A 14,469-nucleotide genomic window follows, 5' to 3' on the forward strand; every position below is an offset into this window, starting at 1 on the left:
TGTTGTATCCTTGCAATAAGAACCAACATTGGCATTAGATCAAATTTATGTCTATTTTACTAAAGGTTTACAGTCTATATATTTTTCATTTAATGATATTTTGTAGCAAGAAAAAAAATTAAAAATTAATTAAGTTTATTTTTCATTTAATGAGATTCATGTGATTTTTTTAATCTGAATCAAAGATAAATACCAATGATTTTCAATAACTTACACACACCATGCTAATCAAATGAACTAAAATATATGATTAATATTTTTTTTTTGTATTTAAATAAACTGCCTAAAGAGATTAAATATGTCCAATTAGTTAAAATATTAAATATTCTACCATTTAATATAATAAAATTAATATTTTCATCTTGATTATAGGGATAAAAATGACATCCCAAACAACTATTAAATTGTTATGATGATAATTAAATGATTGGACACATATAATTAATAAGATGAAGTTAAGGTTGAACCGTTTTGATATTACATAAATTTGATCATTGATGAAAATAATTTTTACCATAATTTACTTATTTCTAAATCAAATTCTGAATTAGTCAAAATCTATTTTTTCTTATGACCGGATGATTAAGACAAAAATCATAACATAAAATCTCACTTGTCATAACTACTATGACATTTTTTCAAAAAAAAAAAACTACTATGAGATGAAACATAAAATCCAAAACAAACACGTGGACCACAAATTGTTACATTTACAATTCAAACATTAAAGGGACATGACCCAAATGACAATATGGGGTTGAGTGTCCCTTCACCTCTTAAAAAAGTATACTTTAAGATTAACAGAATTACTCAACATACTCACAAGTACCTCGAGTTGGAAAACCTGTGTTACGAACTAGGTTTTAAAAGCATAATATGTCAAAATAAATAACTTCACCCAAAAGTAGTGGTCAATCCAAATTGACTGTTCAAACATTAATTTAATGGGCTAGAAGTAAAAGCCAGATGGACCAATCCAATTTTCATATGAAGCTATAATTTTGCCGTCCTGGCGTAGCTCATCTAATTGGGCCAAACTGACCCATTTTTTTCATAAGTTTATATGTATTTTACATATAACATTCCTTTATACGACAACTTAATAAAATGATCAACTTAACACTTTGTTTGGTAATAAGGAAATAAACAGAGAAAAATAGAAAAGAGAGAAATATGTTAGAATTTGGAGTTGTTTGATTTGAAAGAAATAAAAGAAAAACAATATTATGAAGTTATTTGGTTTGAATAAAAGAAGAAACGAGAAATTAGATTATAAAAAATTATTTTACACCTTTCAAATTGAAATAATGACTTGTGTCATACTTTAACTGAAATATGAGACCAGATAAACATATGGAAGTCATTTAATAGATTATATGGATATGATAATCGATTAAATGGTTCTTTCAATATGTGAATATAATCAATGATGTGATGAATATGAATTCTTTAATTTTAAATTACAGTTATTACATCACAGCTAATCAATGATTTTGCTAGATATATAATCAATAATGCACTGAATATGAGTTCTACATCAATATGTAAGAAAAATATTGGTAAGTTTAATCAATTGTGCATCAAATGGCTTCTTCCAAGTAATCAATTATAGGCACATAATTGATTATTATGTGAATATAACTTATTAACAAGAATGTGATGAAGAAAGGTGAATATATGGTCGGAGATGTGAGTAGTGCAAGACTTCCCCATAAGACCAATGGTGCAACACTTCACAACGATGAGCATCAACACGAATAGAAAAAGATTGTTGTGGGAGTTACACAAATAAGAAGAAACAGTTTACTAAAGATATGTCACTCAATTAAGTGATCCAAAATTCAAATCTTGATTGATCCTTAGGTAAAAATAAATTATATTGAAAGAAAAATACTCATCTTATTATGCACTCATAGTTTTTGACAAGATTAATCATCACTTTTGACCGAAATTATTTCATACTAATATCATGATAAAAAAAATTACAAGAAAAGTACTTTTGTCATTAGTTAACTTGGTTAGTATTTCCAACCAATTTCTTCTTTGATTTGCAAAGAAACAAAAATCTTATAGGAACTATTATTTTTACAATTATTTCTTTAAATGGTACCAAATACCATAAATTTTGTTATGACTCCTATCTATACTCTTTCCCCTCTATTTCGAAGCAACCACATAAGGTAAAAAAGAAAAAAAAAACACTTAGTGCAGGATAGTTGAAGAATTGGAGTTAGTATTACATAGTTTTCAAGAATAGGGTTAATCCTATTCTTAAAAAAAAAAGTAGTTATAAAAAGCATATGACATAAAGTTAATTTTTTTAGATTTTATTTTTAATATTTAAAATAAAAATCAATTTAGTTTTCTAATGCATGTTCAGTCATTAAAATATTTTTTAAATTCAAAACAAACATATTGTAAAAAACAAATGAATTTCAAATTTTTGTCAAGGACTAACATAATTTTCCTTATGACTAAGTTAAGTATTTACAGAAATAAAAATATTTCAAAGTAAATCAGACAATTATTGTTTGGCTGAAAGAATTGAACAAGACATCATTTTCAGACGAGGAATATATGGGCGTTTGTCATTGGCATGGGAAAAGGACTGCGCAATATCTGTCATTCTCCTGTTATTTTCCTTTTTTATTTCAATTGTTTCATCACTTGTTTTTGTTTTTAGTTCTGTTTTTTTTATCCTTCAATCAACCAAGTTTAAACTTTGATTCCTATTGATTTTGGTAAGTTCAACTTCCAACCAACAGTAGCTGCAACTTCTATGGTCTCCAACTACAACGGAAAGAAGGGAAAAGTAATTCACTTTCCCTTTCACCAACCAAAGGAAAAAGTAAAAGTTAGTTAAAGTCGAAAATTTTCAGTTAGATTCCCCCTCACTTTGATTTGATCTCTATGCCCTTCATCTCATGCTCCGAACCTTTCATTTGGTTCTGCAGATTGAAGCCACAGGTGAAGTTTCTCTCTCTCTGGCATTTTGTGTGCTGATTTGGATGAACCAGCTACAATTCAAGTGGCCATTTTTTTTTTTGTGTTGAGATCTTTCTTAGCTATTTGACCGTTTTGTCTATATATTCCTTGTTTAATGCTGAAATGAAGAGAGTAGAGTAAAATTATTATTAAATGTTCCCCCTTTTTTCAGGAATATAAGTCTTGACTTAGATTTAGTTAATGGGTATGATCATTTTTTTTAGGAAAGACCGTTACTTTGAGATTGTTTGTTCTGTTGCTTCTAAAAGGGGAACAGTTAAAGGAAGAAAGGAAAAAAGAAAATAAGTGTTTTTTCTTTCTGGGGTTGGGAATTTTTGAGTTGAGGGTTGTGGAATGTGACCTGCAGGTTGAAGCTTCTCTCTTTTCTCTTTTGGTAGGTCTGCTCCTTTTCTTTGGCTTCAATTTGTAAAGGTTTGATTTTGAAGAGGAAGCATACAGTGGTATTATAGTGGAGATCTGGGACTTGTTTTGCCTCTTATGCCCTATGAGGACTTTCTTCACCGCAGAATCGTGTAAAGAAGCACACCATAGTGCTTTGAATCCACAGTCCTGGCTCCAAGTTGAAAGAGGGAAGCTTCCCAGATTGTCATCACAGTCCTCTTCTGCATCAATGTAAGTTTTTCTGGCCAACATTTTTTATTTTGAAGCTTTGCTTATTTTAGTCATTTCATTGAAGTGGTGTATACTGTTAACTGCCACAGAGAATCCCTAATCAAGGTCCCACAGTCACCGATACTCCCATTCTTCAAACCTGTTGATTATGTGGAAGTCTTAGCTCAAATCCATGAAGAACTTGAATCTTGTCCTCCACAGGAACAATCAAATCTGTTTTTGTTACAATACCAGGTCTTTAAGGGCCTGGGGGATGTCAAACTGATGCGTAGAAGCCTCCGGTCAGCTTGGCAGAGAGCAAACACTGTTCATGAGAAAATTATATTTGGGGCATGGCTGAAGTATGAGAAGCAAGGAGAAGAATTAGTTGCTCAGTTGCTCACAGCTTGTGGTAAATGTGAAAAGGAATTTGGACCCCTAGATGTAGAATCTCATATTCCTTTTGATAAAAATGTAAGTTCCCAAGATAGAGCTTTGATGAATGGGAACGATGCTTCAGAATATGTTATCTTTAAAATTGGAGATGAGAAGATAGTCTGTGATAGACAAAAGATTTCTGAACTTTCAGCACCATTCCATGCAATGCTAAAGGGTTGTTTCAGGGAATCACTTTCTGAGACTATAGATTTGTCTGAAAACAATCTCTCTCCTTCAGGTATGAGGGCAGTAAGTTATTTCAGCTTGACAGACAGTTTACTTGACGTCCCTCCAAATCTTTTGGTGGAAATATTAGCTTTTGCAAATAAGTATTGTTGCGAAGGACTAAAACAGGCTTGTGATAGAAGACTTGCATCCTTAGTTTCCTCCAGAGAAGATGCACTGGAACTCATGGAATATGCTGTTGATCAGAATTCAGCTGTCCTTGCGGCTTCTTGTTTACAAGTTCTTTTACGTAATATTCCCAAATGCTTGAGTGACAATCGGGTTGTGGAGTTATTTATTCATGCTAATAAACAGCAGTTGGCAGTCATGGTTGGGCCTGGTATATTTTCACTTTTCTGTTTCTTAAGTGAAGTTTCTATGAACCTTAATTCTAGTTCAGACACAACAGCTCATTTCCTGGAACGGTTAGTTGATTTTGCTGAAAATGACAAGCAGAGACTGCTGGCATTTCATCAATTGGGATGTGTAAGACTCTCAAGGAAAGAATATGATGAAGCCTATTGTCTTTTTGAGAGGGCTTTAAATGTAGGTCATATTTATTCTGTTGCGGGTTTAGCTAGACTGGACTCTATAAAGGGTGAGAAACTTTTATCTTATGAGAAGATCAGCTCAGTCATTTCTTCTGTTACTCCACTTGGATGGATGTACCAGGAAAGATCACTATACTGTGATGGTGATTTGAGGCGGAAAGACCTTGAGAAAGCAACTGAACTGGATCCTACTCTTATATATCCCTACATGTATAGGACTGCCTCTTTAATGAAGTCAGGGAATGTTCAAGTTGCACTGGCTGAAATCAACCGGATTCTTGGCTTCAAACTTTCATTAGAGTGCTTGGAACTGCGGTTTTTTATCTATCTGGTCCTTGAGGACTACAAAGCAGCGCTCCGAGATGTTCAAGCAATTCTTTCCCTGTGTCCATCTTATAAAATGTTTGAAGGGCGTGTAGCTGCATCTCAGCTCTGTACTCTTGTGCGTGAGCATGTCGAACATTGGACAACAGCAGATTGTTGGGCCCGATTATATGACTGTTGGTCTGCTGTTGATGATATTGAGTCTCTATCTGTTATCTACCAGATGCTTGAATCTGATGTAGCAAAAGGTGTTCTATACTTCAGACAGTCATTGCTTCTCCTCAGGTATATTAAGAATGTTTTGATAACTGTCCAGGCAAATGCAATGTGTCACTTCCTTGTTTTTTCTCTCTCCTCCTGTCCAGTAGCATTTTTGTTGTTCTTGTATAAATGATGGATATGATGTGAATAAAAGTTGCTTTTATCGTGATGAGCATGGGCCTGTACCCTATTTTATTGTAAAAAGATCTTGAATTCCACCTAACTCCACCTATGAACCATAGGAATCTGATATGGTAATTGGTGTCTCTCATGTACATATATTGAATCATAACTAAAAGAATAGATAAATGATGGCTGTTTTTAATTTTTCAAAGTGTATGTAGAATTCTTTGTCAATTTATAAGTCACTACATCTCTGTCAATAAACATAAAACTGCAAATTCTGCTGCTTCAAGATCCCTTTTTCTTTGTATTCTGATTCTAATACTGACTGGAACTTATGTATGCTGAGTCTATAAATCTGACATTTATTTGAAGGCTAAACTGTCCTGAGGCTGCCATGCGGAGTTTACAGTTAGCTTGGCAACATGTATCAAGTGAGCATGAAAGACTTGTATATGAGGGCTGGATCTTGTATGATACAGGTCATTGTGAGGAAGGGCTTCAAAAAGCTGAAGAGTCTATTAGTATTAAAAGGTCTTTTGAGGCCTACTTCCTGAAGGCCTATGCATTGGCCGACTCCAGTTTAGATTCATCATGTTCTTCAACTGTTATTTCTCTTCTGGAAGATGCCTTGAGGTGTCCTTCTGATAATCTGCGCAAAGGTCAGGTATAGTTCTTCAATTGTTCCGTGTGTTGGAAATATTTTACTGATCAACAAAACAAGTGGACCTTCACACGGGTTAATAACAAACATCGTATCCATATAAGTTTGCTACTTTGGATACAATTAGCCTTTTGTTTTACAATTGTTTTCTTCCACTTAATTTACCAGGCTCTAAACAATCTTGGAAGTGTTTATGTTGATTGTGGGAAATTGGAGTTAGCAGAAGATTGCTATATCAAGGCCCTTAAAATCCAGCACACCCGAGCCCATCAGGGTCTTGCTCGTGTTCATTTTCTAAAAAATGATAAGGCTGCCGCTTACAAGGAAATGACCAACCTTATTGAGAAGGCAAGAAACAATGCATCAGCATATGAGAAGAGGTCTGAGTATGGTGATCGTGAAATCACAAAGGCAGATCTGGAGATGGTGACTAGATTAGATCCACTTCGGGTGTATCCTTACAGATATCGAGCAGCAGGTTCATATTTTGCTTGTCTACTCACCCACAATTCTGTTGGTCTGCTATAAGCAACTTGCTTATATGTTATTTTTATAAATATTTGATATTGTATCTTAATATTGTCGTTGTTGTGGGTGCTATTGCAGTAGTCAATCTTACTCATATCGTCATATCACATTATGGTATTGCAGCTAGTACTCAATATTGTTGATAATTTGTATATGGTGTATGTGGTTGCAGTTCTGATGGACAGCCATAAGGAAGAGGAAGCCATTGCGGAACTCTCTAGAGCAATTGCATTCAAAGCTGATTTGCACCTCTTGCATCTACGTGCAGCATTCCATGAACACAAGGGGGATGTTTTAGGTGCACTAAGAGACTGTCGTGCTGCTCTCTCAGTGGATCCATTCCATCAAAAAATGTTAGAACTTCACTGTCGTGTCAATAGCCACGAGCCATGAGTCAAGACCATGAATTCTGCCAAATGAAAACATTAACGGTCACCAAAAGTGAATTTGTAAATGAAAAGTATAGTTAAATAAGATTTAACTATCCGAAGACTCTATTTTTAGGGGTGGCCGAAATTTTAACATTTATACATTCCTTTTTTTATATTTGCTAAATACACAGCTCCATATCTCACACATCTCAATGTCTCTTCACTTTTTTTTCTCATTTGGTAATCTAATTTCTTTTTTTAGAAGGTAATTTATTTTTCTTTTTCACTATCGATAGTGAAATTTTGAGCATATTTTTATCAACAAAACATAATCTTATAGGTTTTCAAGGAATAGGACATTTACTTCCTTTAAAGATCTTTTACCCTCCTTTATGGGTATTCAAGGAATATGGTTAACTTTTAAGCAAAATGAAGGAGTTAAGGAAGAAAAAATAATTAGTTATCAATAGGAAAAAAATGTAAATCAAAACTGCGAGAAAGTAAACTAAACCAATAAATATATTATAATTTTTTACATCAATAAATATATTCTAATTGACAATAAAACGATAGTAAAGAATGCAACGTAAAAATAAAGTGCATGGATATAAAATGCAAAAAAAGAAAAAAAAAACAGTGGTCGAAAATATTATAGTAACTCGTTTGTTTGCGAGTGTTAAAGAATGTAGGGTACTTACAAGTTACAAGTTCTGACCCATTTTTACAAGGTATAAAAAAGATATTTATAGAATACAAATTCTAATTAGTAATAACTATTGCAAATTTTTAACAGATCTTCATATTGAATGACTTTTGTCTCAAATCTTATGGTTGACGACTGTCTGGCTTGATGCTCCAAATCTTCACATTTCCAGTAGTTTTATCAAAATAAAACATCATTTCGACACTTGAAATAATGTTTTTTTTTTTCTGACGAAGCAAAACTCACATCACTTTGACACCTCAATAGCATAGAATTTTGATGCTTTCACTAAAATGTGAGGACAAAATTAATTTGCCTCCTAAAAACTAAAGATCTAAGCTTGCATTTGTAATATCTAAGAATAGTGTCAAGCTGAGACCGTGCCAAGCAGGTCCTTTAATTAAACCCGTCCACAATAGATTTGGAATCCATCTCGATAAGCACCCAGTGATCCCTAAATTCACTCAGCCAAGCAATTAAATGGAAGAGGGCTAAAGTTTCTGCCTCTTCCGGAAGAATATTTCCAAAATAATGTGGACATTAACACCAACACATTTCGTCAATTGGCTCTTCAATTATTATTCTTGATCCTTGCTTCTACTTTTTTTTGTTGCACTCATTGCTTCTATTGTTACTTCTTTTCATTGCCATCCTTACTTTGTTGCTACTTTATTTTGTGGTATTCTTATTTTTCTCACATTATTTCTTTGTGTGGTCAGGTTACTTTATTCTCAGTGCCTTAATTTCAATAGTTTTATTCTCTTGGGTGAACTCTTAGAAGGTTTGTTTCCTATTATTGTTTCTCTTTCGTCCTAATCTTATCATTTGTTGGATTTTTCTTAAGTGTTTATCTCTTTTTTTATTGTTGCTACTTCTCTTTTGGAATTCCTTGCTTGTGTTGTCTTTTTTTTGTCCTTAAATTATTTTTTTTCTGGTGCTCTAACTCTTCTTCTTTTGGATTTTTCCTCTTATTTCTTCTATTCTTCTTTTGTCTTATTATCATTTTCTTGGCTTGATTGATTTTTTTATCTCATGATGTTTGAAGTGAATGACACAATTTTTTATCACTACATCCACATGGTCATTTGAATATTTGGTACAAAATATAGTATTAATATAAATTTTATGCGAAAATAATTTAAAATTTATTATATTTTATAATCTTATATATTATCTTTTAAAATACAATATATAAGATTATATTCTATTTTTGCATAAATTAAAATATATATACTTATATAAGTTTTATTTTTATTTTATATATTATATTTTTATAATCTTATGTATTTGTATCACGTTAGTCAAAACTTATTTCATATCGTAAATATATAATATAAATTTTATTATGTATATTATTTTATATAAATTATAATTTCATAAAATGACAGTATTTATTTATCTCTTAAAATATTTATATATGTGATTTAATGATAACATTTTGTTTACCTATATTAAGATATTCTTATTATTTACTATAATAATATTTTTTTATATTTAACTTTATTTAATCAGGTACATAATTTTTTTAAGAATGAAATTATATAGTAAAGATATGTAATTAAATAAAATAACATTATTTTCTATTTTTAAAAATATTTATGTATGTGATTTATTGATATAATTTTTTTTTATCTATATTACAACAAATAACATGAATATCTTAATATAGATAAAAAAAATGTTGTCACTAAATCATAAATATTATTTTAAAAGAAATATAATATATAAAATAAAAATAAAACTTAAATAATATACACATTTTAATTCATGTGAAAATAGAATTTAATCTTATATATTATATTTCAAAAGATAATATATAAGATTATAAAAATATAATAAATTAAAAAAAAAATTGAATTTTAAATTATTTTCACATAAAACTTATATTAATACTATATTTTACACCAAATATTCAAATGAGGGTGTAGTGATAAAAAAACATTTTTCTTACTTTAAAGATCACCGTTCTAATTTTTTTTTTAAGTAATTTTTTAAGTTTTTATTTTTTAAGAAAATATTAATTAACTTTATAGTTTTTAAAATTTAACCGGTTAAAACCAAGATTAAGATAAATAGGCAAATTAGAAGAACAAATTTTACAATTAAGCCAATATTTTTTGTGTGGATAAAATCTTTTTGGCCTCTTTCGATATGCATTCAATTAAGAATAACCTGTCATCTAAAAAGATATATAGACGACAATTGACAAATGTGCATATATGCAATTTCTTAAGGGGGGGAAAATTAGAACACATTGACATATGCACAAACCATGGAGAACGCCCGAATTCCACATTGAAAAGCAATGAATATATTGCCACTGAAAAGTAAAACTGAACCTTGTTGGGAGGCCATGCTGCAAAGTACAAACATATATATGGAGAGAGGATCAATACCCCCAGCATCGGATAGTGGTAGCCATCGTTGAAGCACAAATGTTCCTATCTTACAGCTTAAGTGAGTCAAACAAGTTTAGGTTATTTGGATTTTATATTTATTTATTTTTTTATGTAAAAGGAGATGTTAACACGGTTCAAATAAGTTAACACGATACGTATATTTATACCCACTTTTTTAGAATAAAGATGTGTATAAGTATAATCCAGCAAATTAGGCAACAAAAGCTACACGGACTAATAATCATCATGGAAATTTCAGTTTCCACTTTCCAGGACTAAACCCAAGACGTCAAAAAAAAAAAAAAGCCTAACATTCTTATTAGATGGTTAAATCCGTTAATTAATATATATAAGATACTATTATTTATACGTACATTCGCGTGTGACATGAATCCATTGATTAACCTTTCTTCTCATCCACTTCATGATCATAATTAATGAACAAACGAGCTTCAATTGTAATTAAGACATGGTGCAACTTGACGTGCAAATGTTTTGTCACATGTGATGTGGAGGACAGCAGGTCCCAAAGACGAAAACTACAACGCCGTGGCAAAGGCAAAAGAAAACAGGAAATTATCATTAACAAGGGAAAGGAGAACCAACAATAATTTGTGTACCAAATTAAAAATAAAATGTCATATCACACAAATACAAAATACAAAAATCTAGTACATTCCAGAATATTATAGAACTTGTATCCGATACAGCCATCTTATCTAATTTTACTCGTCATTAATTTAGGACCTTGACCTGTTGTAGCTTCTCGATCGTGACGAGTTATTCTTATCGTTTTAAGATTAAAGAAATTCAAGTTGCATGTAGTAGTTGTGGGTGGGTCTGGGAACCCAAAGCAAGATGCTTCTAGTTCTTAGTATAATATTTCAATATGCTGACTATTTCACTCACATCCGGGAGTATGGACTGCATGCACTAAGCACTATGATGCCCACTTGCACACTCTTCACCCACAAATAAATGGTTACAATTGCCTCGGCAGAGTTTTGTTTACACTTTTTAGCTGTGTGATCTTAAAATATCTGACTTGAGCTCATTATATATTGCGTATAGAATTGTACGGAAATACTGTTATATGTTTTTCGTCTCATGAAATCATGAATTAGTTTTCCTCCTACCAATCAGGCATGTAGCCACAAGTCCACAACCAACTATCAAATATTAATATTCTTTTTCTAATTATGATATTAATATTGATTGATAAAAAATAATCTTTATCAAGACCATGAATAAACATGACATAGATATACTCTTACCAACATAATTTATTCATTCTAAAATCAGTGTGACAACCAAATCCAAATCCCTCCATGCTTGCTTCTATAGCTTCCAGAATTTTCCAAACCAATGGCCCACCCACTCTTGCTATCCCATCATGGCATCATCCAATTGCTTCACGAGGAAGGGGCCAAAAACAAAGTGAATGTGCTTCCAAGAAATCTAGAACTTTCTAATCAATTATTTTTTATCCCTATACTCCAAAATTTTCTCCTATAGATATAATCCCCCTAAGGCCCTTCACTTCACAGTTCAGTTAATGTTGCTTGGTGGATTTGGGCACGAGAGACAACCAACTCTTTCTAACGACATAAACGACTTTCCTTCTCGCAATTTCTTATCCGGAAAAAATAAACTTCAATTATTCACCTTTTTTCTTCATGTTCGTTCATGATCTTTCTCTTCAGCCTCGTTTTGATTATGCCGTAGTGTTTCTCCTTTCTATAATCTTCACACTTTTTCTCCCTTCTTCTTCCCTCCCCATTCATGCTTCCCTTTTAATACTGTTCAATTTCCTACTCTATGCTGTCCAATTTGGTTATGTGCTAGCTAGTTTCCTCACTGAATTAATCACGCTGCAATAAAGTTACCAATCTACATTAGAAGCAAAAATAACAAAATTCACGTATCATTGCCACAAACCCATCAAGTTAATCCAAAAAAATATTCAAGAATGAATTATATGTATCAAGTGAAAGAAGAATACTTAGAATCATCACCATCATCATCATATCAATTAGGTGGTGAATTTCCAGCAAAGCCAATTGAAGGACTTCATGACACGGGACCCCCGCCATTCCTGACCAAAACTTTTGATGTTGTGGATGATCCTGTTACCAATCATGTAGTTTCTTGGAGCAGAGATGGCACAAGCTTTGTGGTTTGGGATCCAAATACCTTCTCTACAAGTCTTCTTCCCAGATACTTCAAGCACAACAATTTCTCAAGCTTTGTCAGGCAACTAAACACTTATGTATGTATTATCTTATCACAATCTTTTCAATTCAATTAATTTTCCTTCAATATTTAATGTCTATGTTTTTTTCAATCGGAAAATATTAGTTTTTGTTAGCAGAGGAGATTGAACTTACAACATTTTTCCTGTTTCCTTCTTCCTTAACCATCCAACCCACCTTATATCTTCATTTTTAATGTCTATGTGCTTTAAGATTTTGCTTGTGAAGACAAATTAACAAAGAAACCAGTTCTATTTTCCCTTTGAATGACAATTAACCCCCTTCTGCTTGCTTTTGTAAATTTTTTGTTGTATCTTGAATAATTAAAGTTGTTTATTATTGCAATTACAATTCCAAATTATTCTTAGCTTGTTCAAATTTAATGTTTTGCATATTGATTGTGGTGTTCAATTTTCCAGGGTTTTAGAAAAATTGATCCAGACAAATGGGAGTTTGCAAATGAAGGATTCATCAGAGGGCACAGGCACTTGTTAAGAAACATAAGGAGAAGGAAGGCACCTTCCCAACTAACACAAGGTCACCACTGTGTTGAGGTTGGACGTTTTGACTTAGACAAGGAGATTGATCGTTTGAGGCATGACAAGCTGGTGTTGCTGATGGAGCTTGTGAATCTAAGAAAGCAGCAACAGAAAGCCAGAATGTACATTCAGGAGATGGAGCAAAGGTTACAAGGGACAGAAATCAAGCAGAAACAGATGATGGCATTCTTAGCTAGAGCTATAAAAAATCCAACCTTCATACACCAACTCCTACAGAAAGAGAAGAGTAAGGAGCTTGAAGAAGCTTTCACCAAAAAGAGAAGGCAAATTGAGCAAGGAGCTAGAGGGTTTGGAGAATCAAGCAGTGTTAAAGTTGAGGCTTTAGAATTTGGAGAATCAGAGTTGGAAATGTTAGCTAGGGAAATGCAAGGTTTTGGAAAGGGAGGGATAGACCGGGAGGTAGGACCTGAGGCACTAGAATCACAAGAGAGGCTGGATAGAGTACTTGATGAAGAGTTTTGGGAAGAACTATTGTTTAGTGAGAAATTTGAGGGTCGATTAGATATTCCAACTGCTGAAGATAAAGATGAAGATGTTATCAAAGTGTTGGCCAATCAACTTGATCTTTTGGATTCAAGTCATTAAGTGCCCCACTGAATCATTTAACCCTTTCCATTCCGTTCACTACTAGGTTCAAGACTTCAAGACCTGCCAAAGTCAATTATAAAGGAGGCGCATACGGTGGAGTCATATTATATAATGCTATAATCTTTGGTGTTTATAATTCTAGCTAACTCTATTATATGTCCTTTTGTAGCACATGGTGAAACCCCGGATTCTCACTTCTCTCACTTCAATAGTTTGATGAGGTAGGTTGCTGCTGGTGCTTGGATAAGAGTATTTGGTAGTGATAGCGATCACTATATACGCCAAGGTTCAATTTTTTAAACCCCCTTCATGTACCTATGTATGTGTAGTTGATATGAATCTGTCAAGGTCTAATTATTTCAAAATATCAGTAGTGCTAATGCATCATATCAACCCAGATATGTTATTGATTGTTGTAGGTAATTTGTTTATTACCTCAATGAATGTAGAATGGACAAGAAGTAGCTGTTCTCGAACAATAGTAACTGAAGATCAAGAGCCACCTGGTGGTTAAGGTTGTCGGTTTGTTTTTTTATCCCCTCCTAAAATTTGTGTGTATATCCTTAGCCATTTGGTCAGAAACTAGAGAGAGAGAGACCACAGTGGACTCTTTTATGGATGATGTTACATTATAAGTACTATGTACTTAGGTTTCATTATTAGTCACCACATGTTAATGGCTCATTTCTCGTAAAAAAAAAAAATCATTTGCAGACTTCAAGATGAGTAGTGTGTGGTTATTAGCTTATTAACATTTGAGATTTCAAGCTTCAATGCCGGAAAAAACTATATCTCAAAAGTGCAGTTGGTTTTCGCACACATTCATGCAGTTATCAAAATATAATAAGATAGTTATGGAGTATTTTATTTCGGTAAATCGAATTT

The 14,469-nt window shown here is 32.5% G+C and overlaps 2 protein-coding genes across 9 annotated transcripts; both read left to right on the plus strand.

Moving 5' to 3' along the window:
• Positions 1 to 2,604: 2,604 nt before the first annotated feature.
• On the plus strand, positions 2,605 to 7,266 carry LOC100782033 (ETO1-like protein 1). Of its 3 annotated transcripts, none has more exons than XM_014762926.3 (6): positions 2,608 to 2,967; positions 3,353 to 3,618; positions 3,708 to 5,420; positions 5,895 to 6,186; positions 6,352 to 6,661; positions 6,884 to 7,266. In XM_014762926.3, exons 2-6 carry the CDS (start codon positions 3,491 to 3,493, stop codon positions 7,102 to 7,104), a joined length of 2,664 nt encoding a protein of 887 aa, XP_014618412.1. In that variant the 5' UTR covers positions 2,608 to 2,967; positions 3,353 to 3,490; the 3' UTR covers positions 7,105 to 7,266. The 3 variants fall into 3 exon arrangements, with proteins under 3 accessions (XP_040862198.1, XP_014618412.1, XP_003536706.1); XM_003536658.5 differs by having other exon boundaries at positions 3,384 to 3,618; XM_041006264.1 differs by lacking the exon at positions 6,884 to 7,266 and having other exon boundaries at positions 2,605 to 2,967; positions 3,384 to 3,618; positions 5,895 to 6,181; positions 6,352 to 6,428.
• Positions 7,267 to 11,610: 4,344 nt separating this feature from the next.
• Positions 11,611 to 14,240, plus strand: HSF-21 (heat stress transcription factor 21). 6 transcript variants are annotated; one of them, XR_005886568.1, is made up of 4 exons: positions 11,611 to 12,453; positions 12,856 to 13,677; positions 13,754 to 13,870; positions 14,004 to 14,240. XR_005886568.1 is itself a non-coding variant. In NM_001289320.1 (2 exon segments), coding segments are annotated over 2 exon segments (1,026 nt in total).
• The last annotated feature ends 229 nt before the right edge of the window (positions 14,241 to 14,469 follow it).

The sequence above is a fragment of the Glycine max genome, chromosome 10, assembly GCF_000004515.6.
Source record: "Glycine max cultivar Williams 82 chromosome 10, Glycine_max_v4.0, whole genome shotgun sequence".
Taxonomy (NCBI): Eukaryota; Viridiplantae; Streptophyta; class Magnoliopsida; order Fabales; family Fabaceae; genus Glycine; species Glycine max.